The sequence below is a fragment of the Hyperolius riggenbachi genome, chromosome 3, assembly GCF_040937935.1.
Source record: "Hyperolius riggenbachi isolate aHypRig1 chromosome 3, aHypRig1.pri, whole genome shotgun sequence".
NCBI classification, from domain to species: domain Eukaryota; kingdom Metazoa; phylum Chordata; class Amphibia; order Anura; family Hyperoliidae; genus Hyperolius; species Hyperolius riggenbachi.
In genome coordinates this window covers 60,674,345-60,691,899 of record NC_090648.1, presented here as the reverse complement: position 1 = coordinate 60,691,899, position 17,555 = coordinate 60,674,345, and the positions used below count along the sequence as shown (strand labels likewise).

Genomic DNA, 17,555 nt, shown 5'->3' with positions numbered 1-17,555 from the left:
ATGATGTGATTCTGCATGAGGGAAAACCGTGAGCCATTCCCCCAAATGAGACCCCTGCTTAAATTTATGGATGTTTCTGGAGAACCCAGGGACAGGAAGTGAGGGGGATTCTCCTGCAGGAACACCCAGCATGCACTGGAACCTTTCCACATCCTATTCCAAAGCAACTGAACAGATTCAGGCCTGGAACCCACTACAAAGCGCAATCGCTAGTGTTTTTAGATCTTGCTCACATTGAATCTGTTCACGTGGCCGACCGCGTTGGGCGGGTTTTATGGCTTTTTTTCCGATTCCTGGCAATTACCTGCACGCTTTTTTTTTTGGAACTGCTTTTCTAAGCGGTTTTGCCGAGTGATTGCGGTTTTTCACTTCCCAACGTCAGTCAGGAAGTGAACTCTTTGATCTGGAAAAAAAAAATATTCTTATAAATGCAATCGCTGCACAAATCGATTTTGGGAGTGTTTTGCATTTCTCCTATACCTTCAATTGAGGCGGAATCGCTTAAAAAATGGTCTGCGCACAGCGCACGACCTGCGCTGATATGAACCTTCTCAGACACTCACTGCACAAGCGTTTGGGGGGGGGGGGGGGTTGTTTTTAAAAAACACAGGCGGGTGAAAAAAAGCACAAAACCGTTTGCAGTGTGAACGAGCCCTTAATGAGCGTTTTGTAAGAGATTTCATCAGCGTTTCTGGTGATTTTGGTAACTATTTTAAAAAGTTGAAGCATTTTGCCAGCCATTGTGTAGTAATTAGCATTAATTCTGATTGTCTTATACTTTACATTGCAGAAACGCTAATGCTAAAAATGCTGCATGTCGTGCGTTTGCGATTTTGGTAATCACAATCGCTCCAGTGGAATTTGGCCCATCCATTAACATTAGCAAGAGGTTTTGAATCAGGATGATACCATTTATTGGCTAACTTAGAGATGGATAAGCAGTGAGCTTTCGGCTTATAAAAAGCCTTCGTCGGACTGGTTCCTGACCAAAACTGAAAAACACAGCTTATATACACTGACATACAGAGGAGAAACATTCTTTAGCAAATAAATGTAATTAGATGCCATAACTGTTACTGAGGAGGCTTTCCCAGGCATCCTGGCTAAATTCATAAGATCAATAGAATCCTCAACATAACAAAGTAGACTCTGGTGATGGGGAGACATCGTAAATTCCGAGTTCAAATGGTAACTGGCCTGGTTACATGCGCCATTATGGTGTTAATGGTGCATGTAACCAGGCCAGTTACCATTTGAACTCGGAATTTACGATGTCTCCCCATCACCAGAGTCTACTTTATGTCATGTTGAGGATCCTATTGATCTTATCAATTTAGCCAGGATGCCTGGGAAAGCCTCCTCAGTAATGGCCCATACTCACGGGCTACATTAGTGGCCTGTCGCCAGCACACGTGAGCGTGTGCGCGACAGGCCGGCGACAGCTCGTTGCCAGGTCCCTCCGCGTACACACGCGGAAGAGGGATCAGCTGTGCGACGGAAGCTGTCGCCGAAGTTCCTCCCCCTTGCCGGAAGCACTGTCTATTTTCAATTATGTTGCTGTCGCTAGTCCGCATACTCACGCGGACTAGCGACAGTTGCGGCGGCAACTGTCGCCAGGCGATTGACCGCGCCAATCGCCTGGCGACATCAGCGACAAGCAACGCCTCATACTCACGGGCAACCTGTCGCCACAACACACGCGCCGCAACGCGGCGACAATTGTAGCCCGTGAGTATGGGCCATAACAGTAAAGGCATCTAATTACATTTATGTTTGCTAAAGAAGGTTTCTCCTCTGTATGTCAGTGTATATAAGCTGTGTTTTTCAGTTCTGGTCAGGAACCAGTCCGACGAAGGCTTTTTATAAGTCGAAAGCTCACTGTTTATCCGTCTCTAAGTTAGCCAATAAATGGTATCATCCTGATTCAAAACCTCTTGCTTTTACTCATGGCTAACACGGCACAACACTCTACTGCTTCCATTAACATTAGTTGAGCGTTTAGGGAAATAGTTAGTGTTTTGAATGGCTCCCTGAACGCTCACAAAATCGCTCAAGTAGCTTCCGGCCCTTAGGGCAGGTGCACACCAAGAGTGGTTCTGAGCGTTTTTTAAAAGTGCTTGCAGGGTGAAAACTGCTTGGCTAATGAAAGTGAATGGGCTGGACTACACCAGAGCGGTTAGTTTTTACTCCAAACGCAAACTCTAGTCCTGAAGCATTATTGCAGATTTCTGAGGAGTTTCTACCTCAATGTAAAGTATAGGAAAGTGGAAAACAGCTCTGAAAAGAGCCAGATCAGAGCAATTGTCCAAGCGTTTTTGTTACATAAGCTGTTCAGTTACAGATTTACTGTAAGGCTAGAAACCCACTGGGAGCGATTTCTAAGCGCTAGTGATTTGAAAAGCTCTTGCGAATGCAATGCTATGGGGGATTTTTATAAAATCACATCCCTCAAGTGGGATCGCACCCATAGCATTACATTAGCAAGAGCTTTTCAGATCACAAAGCGCTCAGAAAATCACTCCTAGTGGGTTCCAGCCTAACACAATATAAAATCTGCAACACAATAACGCCTCAAACAATTGCTAGGCATGTTTAGAAATTCTAAACATTCCTAGAATTGCTCTTAAAAACCGCTTCAAAAACTGCTAACGTTTGTGGATCCGCTAGCTGTTTTTGGTGTGCACTAGTCCTTAGTTGGAATTTGGTTTTGTGAAAGGACAGCTGAAGTGAGAAGTATGTGGAGGCTGCCATATTTACTTCCTTTTAAGCAATACCAGTTGCCCGGCAGTCCTGCTGATCCTCTGCCTCTAATACTTTCAGCCATAGCCCCTGAACAAGCATGCAGCAGATCAGGAGTTTCTGACTTGTCAGATCTGACAAGATTAGCTTCATACTGGTTTCTGAGGTTAGGGCCAGTTCAGACGGGTGGCTTCCGGTCTGGTCTCGCGGCGTCAAGTACAGGGCCTTTCTGCAGCGATCGTCGGCGTCCTGTTGCGATCGGCGGTTTTAGTCCCTGCAAGCGAACATCAAGACTGCGAATTGACCCCTAGAAGGCCGCTTCTGGGGTCAGCTAAAACACCGCGGTAAATTGGGATCTGAACGCCGCATTTGCACAATCGATGGTAACCGCGCAATGTTAAACATACCCATTCACTTGAATGGGAGCGTTTACAGACGAGTCCCAGACGCTTGGCGGTAAATGCTGCCAAGCGTCCATGTGAAACAGCCCTAAAGGACAACTGAAGTGAGAGGTATACGGAGGCTGCCATATTTATTTCCTTTTAAACAATACCAGTTGCCTGGCTGTCCTGCTGATCTATTTGGCTATAATAGTTCCTGAATCGCACCAGAAACAAGCATGCAGCTAATCTTGTCAGATCTGACAATGTCAGAAAAACTTGATCTGCTGCATGCTTGTTCAGGGGCTATGGCTAAAAGTATTAGAGGCAAAGGCTCAGCAGGGCTGCCAGGCAACTGGTATTGCTTAAAAGAAAATAAATATGGCAGCCTCCACCTCCTTCTCGCTTCAGTTGTCCTTTAAATCACAGAGTGCTTAGAAAAGGCATAGAAAAGCACTGCTAGTGGGTCCCAGGCCTTTAACTTACCTGGGGCTTCTACCAACCACCCTGTGCACACACAGTCACTGAGCGATCCTCCCAGTGGTGTAGTTAAGGAGCTGTGGGCCCCGATGCAAGTTTTACAATGCCCCCCCCCCCCCCCCAGCACTCTATACTTAACAATTGATACGGCGCACCAAAACTTGCCAATGGCAACTACAGTGTCAGAGGTGCAAGAAGGGGATGGGGAACAGTTTGTTAATGATTACCACTGTTCAAAGTATCTATAGAAGTGATTTTATAAGCACAGGACCTATAGAGAGCCAATACTGTAATTGAGGGAGGGCCCTTCAGGGCCCCTCTGGCCCAAGGGCCCCTGTGCGGTCGCAACCTCTGCAACCCCTATTGCTATGCCCCTGGATCTTCCAGTCCCCTGCAGCAACCCTCTTTCGACCGGGTGACTCAGCGAGTCGGCCACTGCTCATGCGAATCTATGGACACGTGCGTCCTCGATCTCCCTCCCATTGCTGGGAGCATTCTGCACATGCGCAGTAGAGATTTCCCTGTACTGTGCATGCGCAGAGCACTCCCATCCACGGGAGCGCAATCAGGAGGGCGCATGGTCCAGGACCATGCATACTAATGAAAGAGGTGCAATGCGGACTGGTGGAGCGTCCAGTGATGGCGCGGGCACAGAGCGGCCTCGGGGGGCTGGTAGAAGCCCCAGGTAAGTTAAAAGTTTTTTTCTTCGTTTTAGGTTAACTTTTGAGTGACTGGATATCTGACCCACATTATTCCTTTTCAAAACACAGTTCAGTTTAAAAAAAAAATTAATTCAATGGTAACAAAAAAACAAAAACACACAGATATAATAAAAACACCACAGGCAATATATCAGGGTGCATCGTTGCTTTATTCTTTATTACTTTTCTGCAGCTTATAAAATGTACAAGGGGAAAAAGACATTTCACAATATTAAAGTAAATCTAGACATTAGAAAAGAAAACTACTACTTTATCAGACTTACTTAAACCAAACATGAACTGAAAAGAAACCAAGAGAGAAACAACTGCATCTATAGTCCTAAATTGGACTTTCCTGGAATAACAGTCTTATTTTGTGTTTAGAAAAAACTGAAAAACCTTCAGCTGAGAATGTTAGGCCCAGTGCACACCAAAACCGCTAGCAGATCCGCAATACGCTAGCTGTTTTGGGAGCTGATTTCAGAGCGATTCTAGGTAAGTTTAGAGAGGTTTTCTAAACATACCTAGCGGTTTTGGGTGCGTTTTTGTGTAGCAGATTACGCATATTGTTACAGTAAAAGCTGTTACTGAACAGCTTCTGTAACAAAAATGCCTGGCAAACCGCTCTGAAGTAGCGTTTTCAGAGCGGTTTGCGGTTTTCCTATACTTTGCGGTTTTCGGAAGCGTTTCGTCCTCAATGTAAACGCGCAGCAGGAGACGCGTTTGTGGCTTGGCAAAAACCTCAAACCGCCGGTGTACACCATCCCATTGCAATACATTAGCCAAGCGTTTTTCCAGGCGGATGCGGCCGGCGGATCGCTCCAAAAACCGCTCGGTGTGCACTGGGCCTCACACAACATTTTCACTTCCAGTTTCAATAATTTTTATTGGAATTTTCAAACAAACAAATATAGTCAAGTAATGACATTTAACTGTGAAGTTGGTACAACCTAAATGCAAATTATCATTGTAAATATAGAACTTTTATATACAATCTGCTATATATGAGTTATATTTAACACATATCAAATATTTCCCTTTAGTTTACCATACATTAAAATAGAATATCTTCAAAAGGAAAAAACTAACCTGATCATTCCATTTCCATTATATAAAACTGAGTAGGATATGGATATGAATATAACATATATAATTCACTGAGTGATCTAAAGAGAACGCCTATTGTAGGTTTGTTCATATCTATTATAAGGTAAGCCTGTATTGCGTAAAAGAACACTAATTCTTAAGATCTTAATGCGCATTTTATTTGCGTAAATGCGTAATATTTATGCGTACATATCTGTGCACACGCAAAACTTATCTTCATGTACGCCATAAACAAAAATAAGACAAACGCATGTTGATATCCAAGTAGTCGCATACACATGCCAGAACATTTTCACTTCCTCGGCAGTAACCCCGAGCCAGGCTTGGGGTGAAAAAGATGCAAGAAGCCGTAATCCTGAGCCTGATAACTTGCAGCCACCTCCCAAGTTCCCTACTAATTTGTCCCCCTCTCCATCAGTCTGAAACCAGGCCTCACTACTAGAGGCTGACAGTCATAAGGGATCAGACAACCAGGGGGAGATACTTCAGCCATTAAGGAACAATCTACCCTGCATGCCCATAGGACTAAACCAGGAAGACAGCTGAGAGTTCATGAGGAGCATGAGGGCCTGCAAATTAGAATTTCCTTATTTCCTTTTAAACCATAACAATTGCCTAGCAGCCCTGCTGAAACAAGCATGCAGCTAATCTAGTCAGAAATCTGATCCGTAGGCTTGTTTGTGGTCTATGGCTAACGTGTTACAGGGACACCTGAAGTGAGGGGGATATGGAGGCTGCCATATTTATTTCCTTTTAAAGAATACCCGAAGTGACATGTGACATGATGAGATAAACATGGGTATGTACAGTGCCTAGCACACAAATAACTATGCTGTGCTCCTTTTTTTCTTTCTCTGCCTAAAAGAGTTAAATATCAGGTATGTAGTCCTGACTCAGACAGGAAGGGACTACAGTGTGACCTTCACTGATAAGACATTCCAACTATAAAACACTTTCCTAGCAGAAAATGGCTTCTGAGAGCAAGAAAGATAAAAAGGGAAAATTCTTATCAGTGAGGGTCACACTGTAGTCACTTCCTGTCTGAGTCAGCCACTTGCATATCTGATATTTAACCCTTTCAGGCATAGAAAGAAAAAAAAGGAGGAACACAGCATAGTTATTTGTGTGCTAGGCACTGTACATATATATATATATATATATATATATATATATATATATATATATATATATATATATATATATATATATATATATATATATATATATATATATATATAGTCACTTAGGGTATCCTTTAAGCAATATCAGTTGCCTGGCTATCCTGCTGATCATCTGCCTCTTATACCTTTTGCCATAGACCTGGAATAAGCATGCAGGAGATCAGATGTTTGAAATTTTTTTTTTTTTTATTATCAAATCTGACTAGATTAACTGCATGTTTGCTCCTGTGTGATTCAGACACTGCTGCAGCCAAGTAGATCAGCATGGCTGCCAGGCAACTTGTATGGTTTAAAAGAAAATAAAAATGTCAGTCTCCATATACTTCTCGCTTCAGGTTCTCTTTAAAAAGGCAGAGCATCAGCAGGACAGCCAGGCAACTTGTATTGTTTAAAAGGAAGTAAGTATGGCAGTCTCCATATCCCTCTCCCTTCAGGTGTCTCTTAAATAAAAAGGTTATGTAGAATTTGAAATGCACAATTAATAAAAAGGTTCCTAAAACATTTAGGCGTTTTAAGGAAAAAGAAAATCCAACTATATTTTAGTATAAACAAAGTAACTCCCCCCACCCAATAGGTGTCTCCAGCAGTCCCCTCTCTAATGGAGATGCAAGTCAGTTTTGTATTAGCCAGTGAACATCAGACACTGTTTTGTGCACCCATAGTAAAAAGGCAACCTGAGAACAGCATAAATTCTGCCGATACCTTTAGTGCAATGTTTAGTCACACGTTTCCCTCCAAAACTTAAAGGACCACTATCGCGGAACATTTCATTTTTACCACCCCTCACATTAGTTACACCAAACATACAGATGATCCTGTGTCATTTATTTTAATTTCTGGTATAGAGCTTTATAGATTCACATATCTCTGTGTTCTATATAAGTCAGTGCCTGCACTGGCGCTGACAGACTTTTGTAACTAAAAACTGTTAATAGGGGTAGCTGTGTCAGGTGATCTGTTATTTGCAACAGATGGTATAGTCCTTTTTCCCCTGGCCCCTCCAACTGCCATATCTCCGTAAAAGCTCAGGTGCCTAACCGCTATTCCTCGCCGACAGTAGAGGAAGGTTCCCCGCAGTCTCCCTGTATCCTGCAGGCATTCGGGGAGGCAGCTCTCAGCGCAGCGCGGACACTGCTGCGCAATGACAAGCTGGAGCCGCTCTCCCCGTCCATTGAATCGCAGCTGCTCTGCCTGCTTGCAATTAATCATTGAAAGCTGCAATTCAATGGATGGGGAGAGTGGCTCCAGCTTGTCATTGCCCAGCAGTGTCCGCGCTGCGCTGAGAGCTGCCTCCTCGAATGCCTGCAGGGCACAGGGAGAGTGCGGGGACCTTCCTCTACTGTCGGCGCCGGAGGAATAGTGGTTAGGCGCCTGAGCTTTTATGGAGACATGGCAGTTGGGGGGGGGGGGGCAGGGGAAAAAGGGCTATACCATCTGTTGCAAATAACAGATCACCTGACACAGCTACCCCTATGAAGGGATTTTAGTTACAAAAGTCAGTCATAGAACACAGAGGTATGAGAATCTTTAAAGCACTATACTAGAAATTAAAATAAATGACATAGGGGATGATCTGTATGTTTGGTGTAACTAATGTGAGGGGTGGTAAAAATGAAATGTTTGGCGATAGTGGTCCTTTAATGAAAACCAGAGAGGTTTAAGTCAGCAGCTTTTAGAATTACCCGGGGCTTCCTTCAGCCCCATGCTGTCTGTGGCCTCCATCACCGTCCTCCTAGCCCCCACCATTTCTCCGCTGTGTGCCCTGGTATATATCCCAGCTGTGGCCAGTCATGGTTGGCCGTGATGCTCCCCCATCCCTGGGAGCGTTCTGCACATGTGCAGCCAGCAGTGCGCAGGGGCAGAACGGTCCAGGAAACAAGATTGCGACAGGGACGTGCATGCACGGTGAACCATGACTGTCCCGCATACCAGGCAAGAAGGGAGGGGCCTAGGACGACAGTGATGAAGCCCACGGCCAACATGGGGCTGGAGGAAGCTCCAGGTAACTATAAAAGCTAATTCTTTAAACATCTCTGGTACACTTTAGTCTATTGCTTAAAAAAAAAAAAATGTTACAAAAAACTAGAAGGTCTCAATGCCTCATTTGGTCATTGGATACGCTTTATTCCATCGGGAAAGCTACCTTCCTATGAATCATCCTACGATAGTCATCATCTATTTCTTCGATTTCAGAGTCAGAAACCGGAATAATTTCACTCATGAGGCTCTCTAACACAACATCTGCTTATGGATTATCAGGTCTAGCTGATTGATCTTTCTTTCCATATTTCCTCCCCAAGATATAGAAAGGTGCTTCTAAATTTTTCTCATCTACTGTGTAACCTCTCATGGTCGGGTCTGTTTCCATCGCATATCCCACAGCAAAAAGATACAGAGAAGTGTAATTACCATTGTTGAATAATTCTGCTTTTGGGTGTCCCAGGAACTTGACAAAGGGTGCATCTGTGCCCAACTCTGAATAAATTTTCATCAGTCTATGGAACACGTCGAAGTCAAATAGACGATCAAATTGGTGGATTGGGGATTTGGCTGAGATGACATGCTGAGAAACCAGCTTATACCCAGTCAACCCGGTCATCTTAAGATAGTCAGATGCACGATCTATGCAAGATGCAAGGCCTGTAGAAGGTCTTCCTCTTGATTCTAGTGCTGTAACCACTTTGACTATAACTTTTCTGATTAGGTAAGAACCCTTAATTAACTCGCGCAGACGGACCGAGGCATTGTCTGATAGCCTTTGATTGGAGTCTATTGGGAGGGACCTATTTAATGCAATGAGTCGCTTAGCAGCAAAGTCGACACATTTCTCGGGAGAGGTGATTGCTTTCGATGCTATCAGAATGATTTGAGTCATAATTGTATTATACCATTCCTCTGGACATTCCTTTAGAGCGTAAACAACATCTCCGTTATCAAAAAAATTGGTACTGGCACATCTACGATCATATTTGATCATTTCAGTTAATTTGGTCTCTGTGTCTGTCTTTAGGGTCAACACTCCCTTAGTCAAGGATACCCGGACCTCCTTAATGTTAGTTCCGTGCCGCTCATTTATTTTACGAATTTCTCTACCAACATCATTAAAATGTCCTAATAGGAAACCTATCACAAATCCCTCTTTAAATGTATCACGTAGATCTTTATTGAAAAGAGCAGAGTCTAGCATCTGACACATCGTCTTCCAATAAAAGGAATCTCGAGTCCCCATCACAACAGGACAAGAAATACAGGGAACAGGACCGACCATTAGCTTGGCTAGTTGAGTGGAGACAGTGTCTTCAGGGGTGATTCCCAAAAACGTATCTACGCTTAACGACAACAACTCAGAAAAATCCATCTTCTCTGCCATGGTGTAGCTGCAAAACACCCTTTCTCTTCACTAAGAGTTTGAACGGGGATGGCTCAATACTATGATCCTCGATTGCAAATCAGTTTTGTGTTCCCCAGGGGCTAAAAATAAATAAATAAAAGATTGGTCTTTAACCACTTAAAGGACCACAGGCTTTTACCCCCGCCCCCCCCCCCCCCCCCTCCCCTCCCCAGTGACCAGGCTCTTTTCAGAAAACAAGGCCGTGCAGCTTTGTCAGCGTGCTGCACGGCCATAACACTTACCACACAAATGAATGTTTCCTCCTTTCATTGTCCTTAATAGGACACTCTTTAGGAGGTCTCTGATCACGGCTGTGATTTTATTTTTTTTCAAATTCAAAACAAAAACAACAAACTAAGGCTTTTCCCTCCCTTGTATCTCCCTCCCTCCTTCCCCGTCCTAAACTGGTTCTGGACGGCGATCAGTCCTCTCATAGGCATCAGCCTATGAAAGGGCTTCATTCCCCAGCCAATCTGAGGGACAGCCAATTGTCTCCTGTACGGCACTGCAGGAGACTGCAGCGCTGTACAAAGGTAAGCAAAGGGGGGTTTCATTCCCCTTTCGGCTAAAGACAGCGCCGCGCCGTGGCAGGGACCGATCGCGCGCATCGTTCCCTGCTAAACTACAGCTCCAGGACTTGACGCCAGTCGGCGTTAGGAGGTCCTGGTGCTGCCACCTTGCGACTGACAATTGGCGTTAGGTGGTTAAAGTGAAGCTGTAGCAAGGTTATATACCCTTCAGGTTGGATACTCACCTATATGGAGGGAAGGCCCTGGATCCTATAGAGCTTTCCTCTCTTCGTCTCCTAGTTCCATTGCTGTTCCCAGTTGAATTCACGCACCATCAGGACTAGGGATGATCACAGATATGCAAATTCTTCTGAGTTAATGCAAATGTATGCCCATTTTTATGCAAATATATGCAGCTTGAAAATGGACCAATCAATTTAAACCCAGGTTTAAATTGATTGGTCCATTTTCAAGCTGCATATATTTGCATAATTTCAGAAGCATTTGCATCTCATTGATAATGAGACAACTGGAGCACCTGAACTGCATAAACTCGGGATGGATAAGCTAGCCTTTGGAACCACTTGTGGACGCGAGTACTTCCGATGCCTGCATGAGGAGTCCAAAAGCATCAACAAGGGACAGCGGTGGAACGAGGGGACGTAGAGAGGATCGGGAAGGCTCTATGCCATACCTGTGGTCTGTGGCCCACTGCTGGTCTGTGGGACGTTTGCAGTTGGGCCGCTGGACTGTCCTCCTGCCCCCCCCGCCAGTCCCTGCTGTTACCTCTGGTGGCCGCTTTCTCTCTTATATTCCCCTCTCTCCTGCCGGCATGTGATTCACAGCAGCGCGCCCCGCGGCTGCTGTGATGAGGCAGGAGAGAGAGAGAGAGAGAGAGAGAGAGAGAGAGAGCGGTTCCCATAGTAATGGCGATACACATCGCCGCTACAGGAAGCTGCTCTCTCTCCTGCTTCCTCCCTCATCACAGCAGCCGCGGGGCACGCTGCTGTGAATCACACGCCGGCAGGAGAGAGGGGAATATAAGAGAGAAAGCGGCAGCCAGAGGTAACATCAGCGGCGGTCGCGGGAGGGGGGCGTGACAGCTATACTGGGCACTATACTAGCTATACTAGGCGCTTTACTGGGCACTATACTAGGGCACTATACTAGCTATACTGGGGCACTGCCTACCCATACTGGGCACTACCTACCCATACTGGGGCACTATACTAGCTATACTGGGGCACTATGCTAGCTATACTGGGGTAACTATACTAGCCATACTGGGGCAACTAAACTCCCTATACTGGGGCAACTATGCTAGCTATGCCGCCACACCCCAGCCCTCAACCCGTTGCGCACGACACTGTCCACTAGGACACATCCCCCGGAGAAAAATTTGGTCAGAAAGTGGCCAGAAAAGGTTGGGGACCCCTGCTCTATGGGATCCAAAGCCTTCCCACTACATAGGTAAGTACTATATATACAGAGTCTTGGTTAATCGGCTCTGACAGGGGATCGACTGATGCCCGATAAGGCTGCTTTCTGGTTGCCCGAGACTCGATCTTTAACCCTCCTGGCGGTAAGCCCGAGCTGAGCTCGGGGTAAGCCGCCGGGAGGCACCGCTCAGGCCCCGCTGGGCCGATTTGCATAATTTTTTTTTGCTGCACGCAGCTAGCACTTTGCTAGCTGCGTGCAGTGTCCGATCGCCGCCGCTACCCGCCGATCCGCCGCTACCCGTCGCGCCGCAGCCGCCCCCCCCCCCCCAGACCCCGTGCGCTGCCTGGCCAATCAGTGCCAGGCAGCGCCGTGGGGTGGATCGGAGTCCCCTTTGACGTCACGACGTCGGTGACGTCATCCCGCCCCGTCGCCATGGCGACGGGGGAAGCCCTTCAAGAGATCCCGTTCTTTGAACGGGATCTCTTGATCTCCGATCGCCGGCGGCGATCGGAGGGGCTGGGGGGATGCCGCTGAGCAGCGGCTATCATGTAGCGAGACCTCGTCTCGCTACATGAAAAAAAAAATAAATAAAAAAAAACGTATTTGCTGCCCCCTGGCGGATTTTGTCAAACCGCCAGGAGGGTTAAAATAGGCCTAGCTAATACAGTGCAGTGTTCTCCCCAGGCTCTTTTAGCCGGGAGCTCCACCCGGCTGTAGTGATGGTCAAGTAGATGCAAATAAATTTGAGTTGATGCAAATTTATGCAATTGTATGCAGCTTGAAAATGAACCAATCAAATCCTGTTGAGTCAAAATTCAATTGGTTCATTTTCGAGCTGCATAAATATTTGCATGAACCCGAAGTTATTTGCATCTACTTGACCATCACTACCCGGCTGTCAACGGCTCACCACCACCTCTTCTGTGAGCAGAGTTGTGCAGAGAAGTGCCAGCCCTGCATTCTCTCATCTCACCCCACTCGGCTGGAAAAAAAAAATTCTGGGGAGAACACTGCAGTACTATACCCCACTCTACATACATACCATTAAATCTGTATTACAGTATATTCTGGCGTATAAGACTACTTTTTAACCCTTGAAAATCTTCTGAAAAGTCAGGAGTTGTCTTGTATGCCGGGTGTCATTGATGCCGGGTGATACGCCCTATCCTGTTACCGCCTCTCAGATCTCGCTGCTGAGGACTGTAGTAAAGCGGTGCAGGCGCACATGTGCAAGATCTGAGAGGCAGAGAAGGAGGTAAATAGGATACAAGGGTGGGCCAGACGGGTGAAAGAGGCGTGTTTTATGGGCACAGCGCAATCTATTCTTCCATACTGCTCTGATATAAACAGGGAGACAAGGAAAGCTGGCCAATCCACTGAGGGAGAGTTGACCAATCCAACCAGTCAATCGCCTGTTATATACTGGGTACCACATACAGTACACTACCAGTTCAAACATAGCACCAGTATATGATTTTTTTAAATTTTTATTTGGGGTGTGTTGGATGAGGGGTAGTCTTATACGGCGCGTATATTCCAAACTACTTTAACTGGAAAGGTTTGGGGGTCGTCTTATATGCCCAATCATGTTATACGCCAGAATATACAGTACATTTCAAAATAGTGTAATTGAAAGTATATCAAAGGGAATCTAAAGTGAAAATAAATGTATGATATAATGAATTGTATGTGTGGTACAGCTAAGTAACAGAACATTCGTAGCAAATATGAGTCAATGATTCCAGTATAGGAAGAGTTAAGAAACTGAGGCACCAAGCCTGCATGAATCGTATGCTCCTTTTGTATTGCCTGAGGAAGTGGGATATACCCGCGAAGCGCGTTGCACCCTTCTGGAGTATGGAAATAAACTATTTTTGTTGTAAAAAAACAGCTTTTTGTGTCTGCATTGAAGGGGTAAGTCCACCACTGCCTACTTCATTTTAAAGTTTTCAATCTACTTTTACTCTTCTGGCGCCTCTGTACAACTGCAAAGAAACTTCAGTTATTTATGCAAAAGCGCTTCTCTGAGCACTCCACCCAAACTGGGTCGACTACAGTACTGTTTTCTGAAGCACTTATCTCAACCTCTCACCATTTGTTTAAGATTTTACCGAAAGAACGTTGGCTACTTTCACACTGGAACGTTGCATTTTGATGCAACGTTAAAGTCGCAACGCAAACTAACAACGTAACGTCCCAAAAACTCACAACGCATCTTAATGCCCAGTTATCGCCGCATACAGTAGAGCATACAGGCAATGAAAAGTATGTTTCTAAGTCACTACTGAGCATGTGCAAACAGTCCAACGCAGCTAATAACGTGTAGAACGCACAGCATGCAGCACTTTCTAATAATGCTACACGTTACAAACAAACGCAACGTGTGCACTGTGAGTGTCGCACAGACTTAGTATTTCTGTGCGTTAGTCTGCGTTGGACCATTTTCTAATGTGCGACTAACGTCCCACTGTGAAAGAGGCCTTAAAGAGAATCTGTAATGGCAAAACGTCCCCTGGGGTGTACTCACCTCGGGTGGGGGAAGCCTCAGGATCCTAATGAGGCTTCCCACGCTGTCCTCCGTCCCTCAGGGGTCTCGCTGCAGCCCTCCATACAAGATTACGTCAATATTTACCTTCCCGGCTCCTGCTCAGGCGCTCTGACGGCTGTCGGCTCCGAAGTAGGCGGAAATACCCGATCGCCGTCGGGTCTGCTATACTGCGCAGGCGCAAGTTTCCGGCGCCTGCGCAGTAGAGCGGACCCGACTGAGATCGGGTATTTCTGTCTACTTCGGAGCCGAAAGCAGCCACAGCGCCCCCGCTGGAGCAAGCAAAGGTAAATATTGAACTGACAGTCGGCACAGTCGCCGGCTGTTCGGAGGGCTGCAGCGAGACCCCCGTGGGACAGAGGACGGCGTGGGAAGCCTCATTAGGATCCCGAGGCTTCCCCCACCCGAGGTGAGTACCCCCCAGGGGATGTTTTTGATGTTACAGTGTCTCTTTAAAGGGTCATTAGCTCTGCTCTCTTTCGTAGTTTAAAATACAGAGTGGAGTGTGGAAACTGCAAATATTAGAGAATGATGCAAAAAAAAAAAAGCTAACACTAAAAATAAAAATAGGAGACAGTTTTTTTTGTTACTAATGTTCTGTGAATTATCTGTACTACACATACAATTCATTTTTTGTTTTCACTTCAGTGTCATCCGGAGCTCAACACTGCCGGCCGGTGCAAGAGAGCAGCTGACAAGCGGTGAATACACTGCCTGTCAGCTACTAACTTTAGGCTTCTTCCAGACAGTGGTTAGCGCCCTGTGCTTGACAAGCATGGTGTTACTACTGCTGCAATTCAATTGCATCAGAATGGCACTTGTGGGCGACAGACGGAAGGCTGAACTGCCCAACTCGCCTGAAAGAGGCCTTAGATCAGCCCTGCTGTGTGCTGAGGTGACCTCAGGTGGGAGATGCAAACTAACACCTGACAATTCCTAATAAATCCAGTCCAGGTTTGCCGCGTCACTTCCAAGCAGAGAAAGGACCAGTGCACACCGAAAACCTCTAGCAGATCCGCAGAACGCTAAAGGTTTTTGAAGCAGATTTTCAGGCATGTTTCACATCTGAGCGTTTTGCTGGCGATTTTGGAAAAACGCTCAAGCCTTAGTGTTTTTTAAAGCGCTAGTGCTACAATACCCTTTGGGCCCGTTCTCACGTGGGCGATTTGCGTTAATCGCCGGCGATTAACGCAAATCACCAAATGAAAATTTGTATCTTGCAACATTTTCAGGCGATTTCCCGGCAATAGCGTTTAGTGTTATAGAAGCGCTAAATGCGATCGCGGAGAAAAAAAAATAAAAAATCGCCAAGCATGAATGGTGATTTTTTTCGTGTTAATCGCCAGAGCAAAATGTTAACAAAAGCACTAGAGTTTTGTGTTTTGCAAGTGTGAATGGGCCCTTTGAGATTTTCTAAACAGGCCTAGTGTTTTTTGGAACTTTGTGTAGCAGATTTCATGTATTGTTACAGTAAAGCTGTTACTGAACAGCTTCTGGAAAACCGCTCTGATCTGGCGTTTTTCAGAGCGGTTTTCCACTTTTCTATACTCTACATTGAGGCAGAAACACCTCAGAAATCTAAAAAATGCTGCAGCCCGGGAGTTTGCATTTGGGGGGAAAAATGAGCCGCTCTGGTGTGCACCATCCCACTCACTTTCGTTAGCCAAGCGGTTTCCCCCCTGCAAGCGTTTTAAAAACCGCTTCAGAACCGCTCTGGTGTGCACCAGCCCTGAGTCAGTACACAATGTCACTACAGCATGTGTAGAGCACCGAAGCAGCACAGCACACAACTATTCTCATACATCTGATACCTTTTATGCAAGTAGGTCTTGCCGTGGTAAATTAGTGAATCCTGCAGGCAGCAACTTCCAATCCGAGAGACAAAGCACAGATCTGCTGCTGAAAAGACAAATAACATTTCTATTGCACTTTTCTCCAAGCGGACTCTTAGCGTTTGACCTGCAGCCACTATGGGGCACTCAGTGGGCAGTAGCAGTGTTAGGAAGTCTAGCCCAAGGACACCTTACTAAATAGTAGTAAAACAAGAACCATTATATCTAGGGTTGCCGCGGTGTATCAGTATAGCAGTATACTGCCGTTTGATTACTGGTTTTCAGTGGGTGCTGTTACAGGGAGATGGAACACAAGAACAGGAAGTAGTAAGAAGTACACGCTGGGATGGATCCGGGCAATGTGAGCATCTGTTTGCCCCCACCGCCAGGACTTTTGCAGGAAGCAGGGTGAACAGTTTTATGGCTATACCCTGTGCCCAAATCTCCCGGCGGCTGAATCATATGTATGCTGAGGGAGTGGGGCACATCAGCTACCATACTGGGGTGGGTGGAAGCACATTGTTTAATGTAAGGGCGGTGTTCTCCCCAGAATTTTTCTTCCAGCCGGGTGGCAGGGATAAGTAGCCTGGTGGGCGAGATGATAGAATGCAGGGCCGGCGCTTCTCTGCACAACTCTACTTACCAGAGGGAGGTGAGCCGATGACAGCCGGGTGCTCACCAAATTAGCGGTAATGGGCATAGTATGGCTTTATCAGGCACCCATTAAAATATATGCATTGAGGAGAAATGTGGGCACCCGATATGGGTAAGACTGGGGAGAGGGTCGTAAGGGTTAGGGGTGTTGGGGGGGGGGGGGGGGTCTTAAGGGCTAGGTGCTGGAGTGGAGTTAAAGTTAAAGGGAATCTTAAGTTAACTTAACAAAATTATTTTAACTTACCTGGGGCTTCTTGTAGTCCCCTGGAGTCCTTCTGTGCCCACGACTACAGTCCCAGTCCCTCTAGCCAGCAGATTCAGGTTAGTGTTCGGCATTAAAGGACACCTGAGGTGAAAATAAAATAATGAAAAACAATTGTATCTATCTTCCCTATCCTAAAAATGACTAAGATATTCCACAGTTTTACTTTATATTTAAATCTACTTTAAGTTTTTTACTCAATGACACATTTATTGAAGTATGCCAGAGCTAAAATCTATGAACTATTGACCCTTTTTATCTCTGTGCACAGAGGCGCTATATCTGGCTCTTGACCCGACTTTGCTCCCTCCAAAAATTGTTTGCCTGAAGAAGC

The 17,555-nt window shown here is 45.8% G+C and overlaps 1 protein-coding gene across 8 annotated transcripts in view; it reads right to left on the bottom strand.

Annotated features, from left to right (window-relative positions):
• Positions 1-17,555, bottom strand: part of LOC137562636 (zinc finger protein 501-like) — a 268,798-nt gene that overhangs the window by 35,241 nt on the left and 216,002 nt on the right. For 5 of the 8 annotated variants that reach the window (XM_068274161.1, XM_068274162.1, XM_068274165.1 and 2 more), the window contains 3 exons: positions 17,204-17,305; positions 16,285-16,372; positions 8,249-10,059 (listed from right to left, as the gene is read on the bottom strand). The exons of 1 other annotated variant lie outside the window; for it this stretch is intronic. In XM_068274161.1, the coding sequence (XP_068130262.1) occupies positions 8,834-9,958 (1,125 nt within the window). In that variant the 5' untranslated portion in view covers positions 9,959-10,059; positions 16,285-16,372; positions 17,204-17,305 and the 3' untranslated portion in view covers positions 8,249-8,833. Of the gene's footprint in view, positions 1-8,248; positions 10,060-16,284; positions 16,373-17,203; positions 17,306-17,555 lie in introns of those variants that run through there. 2 more of the 8 variants (XM_068274163.1, XM_068274167.1) reach the window with 2 other exon arrangements.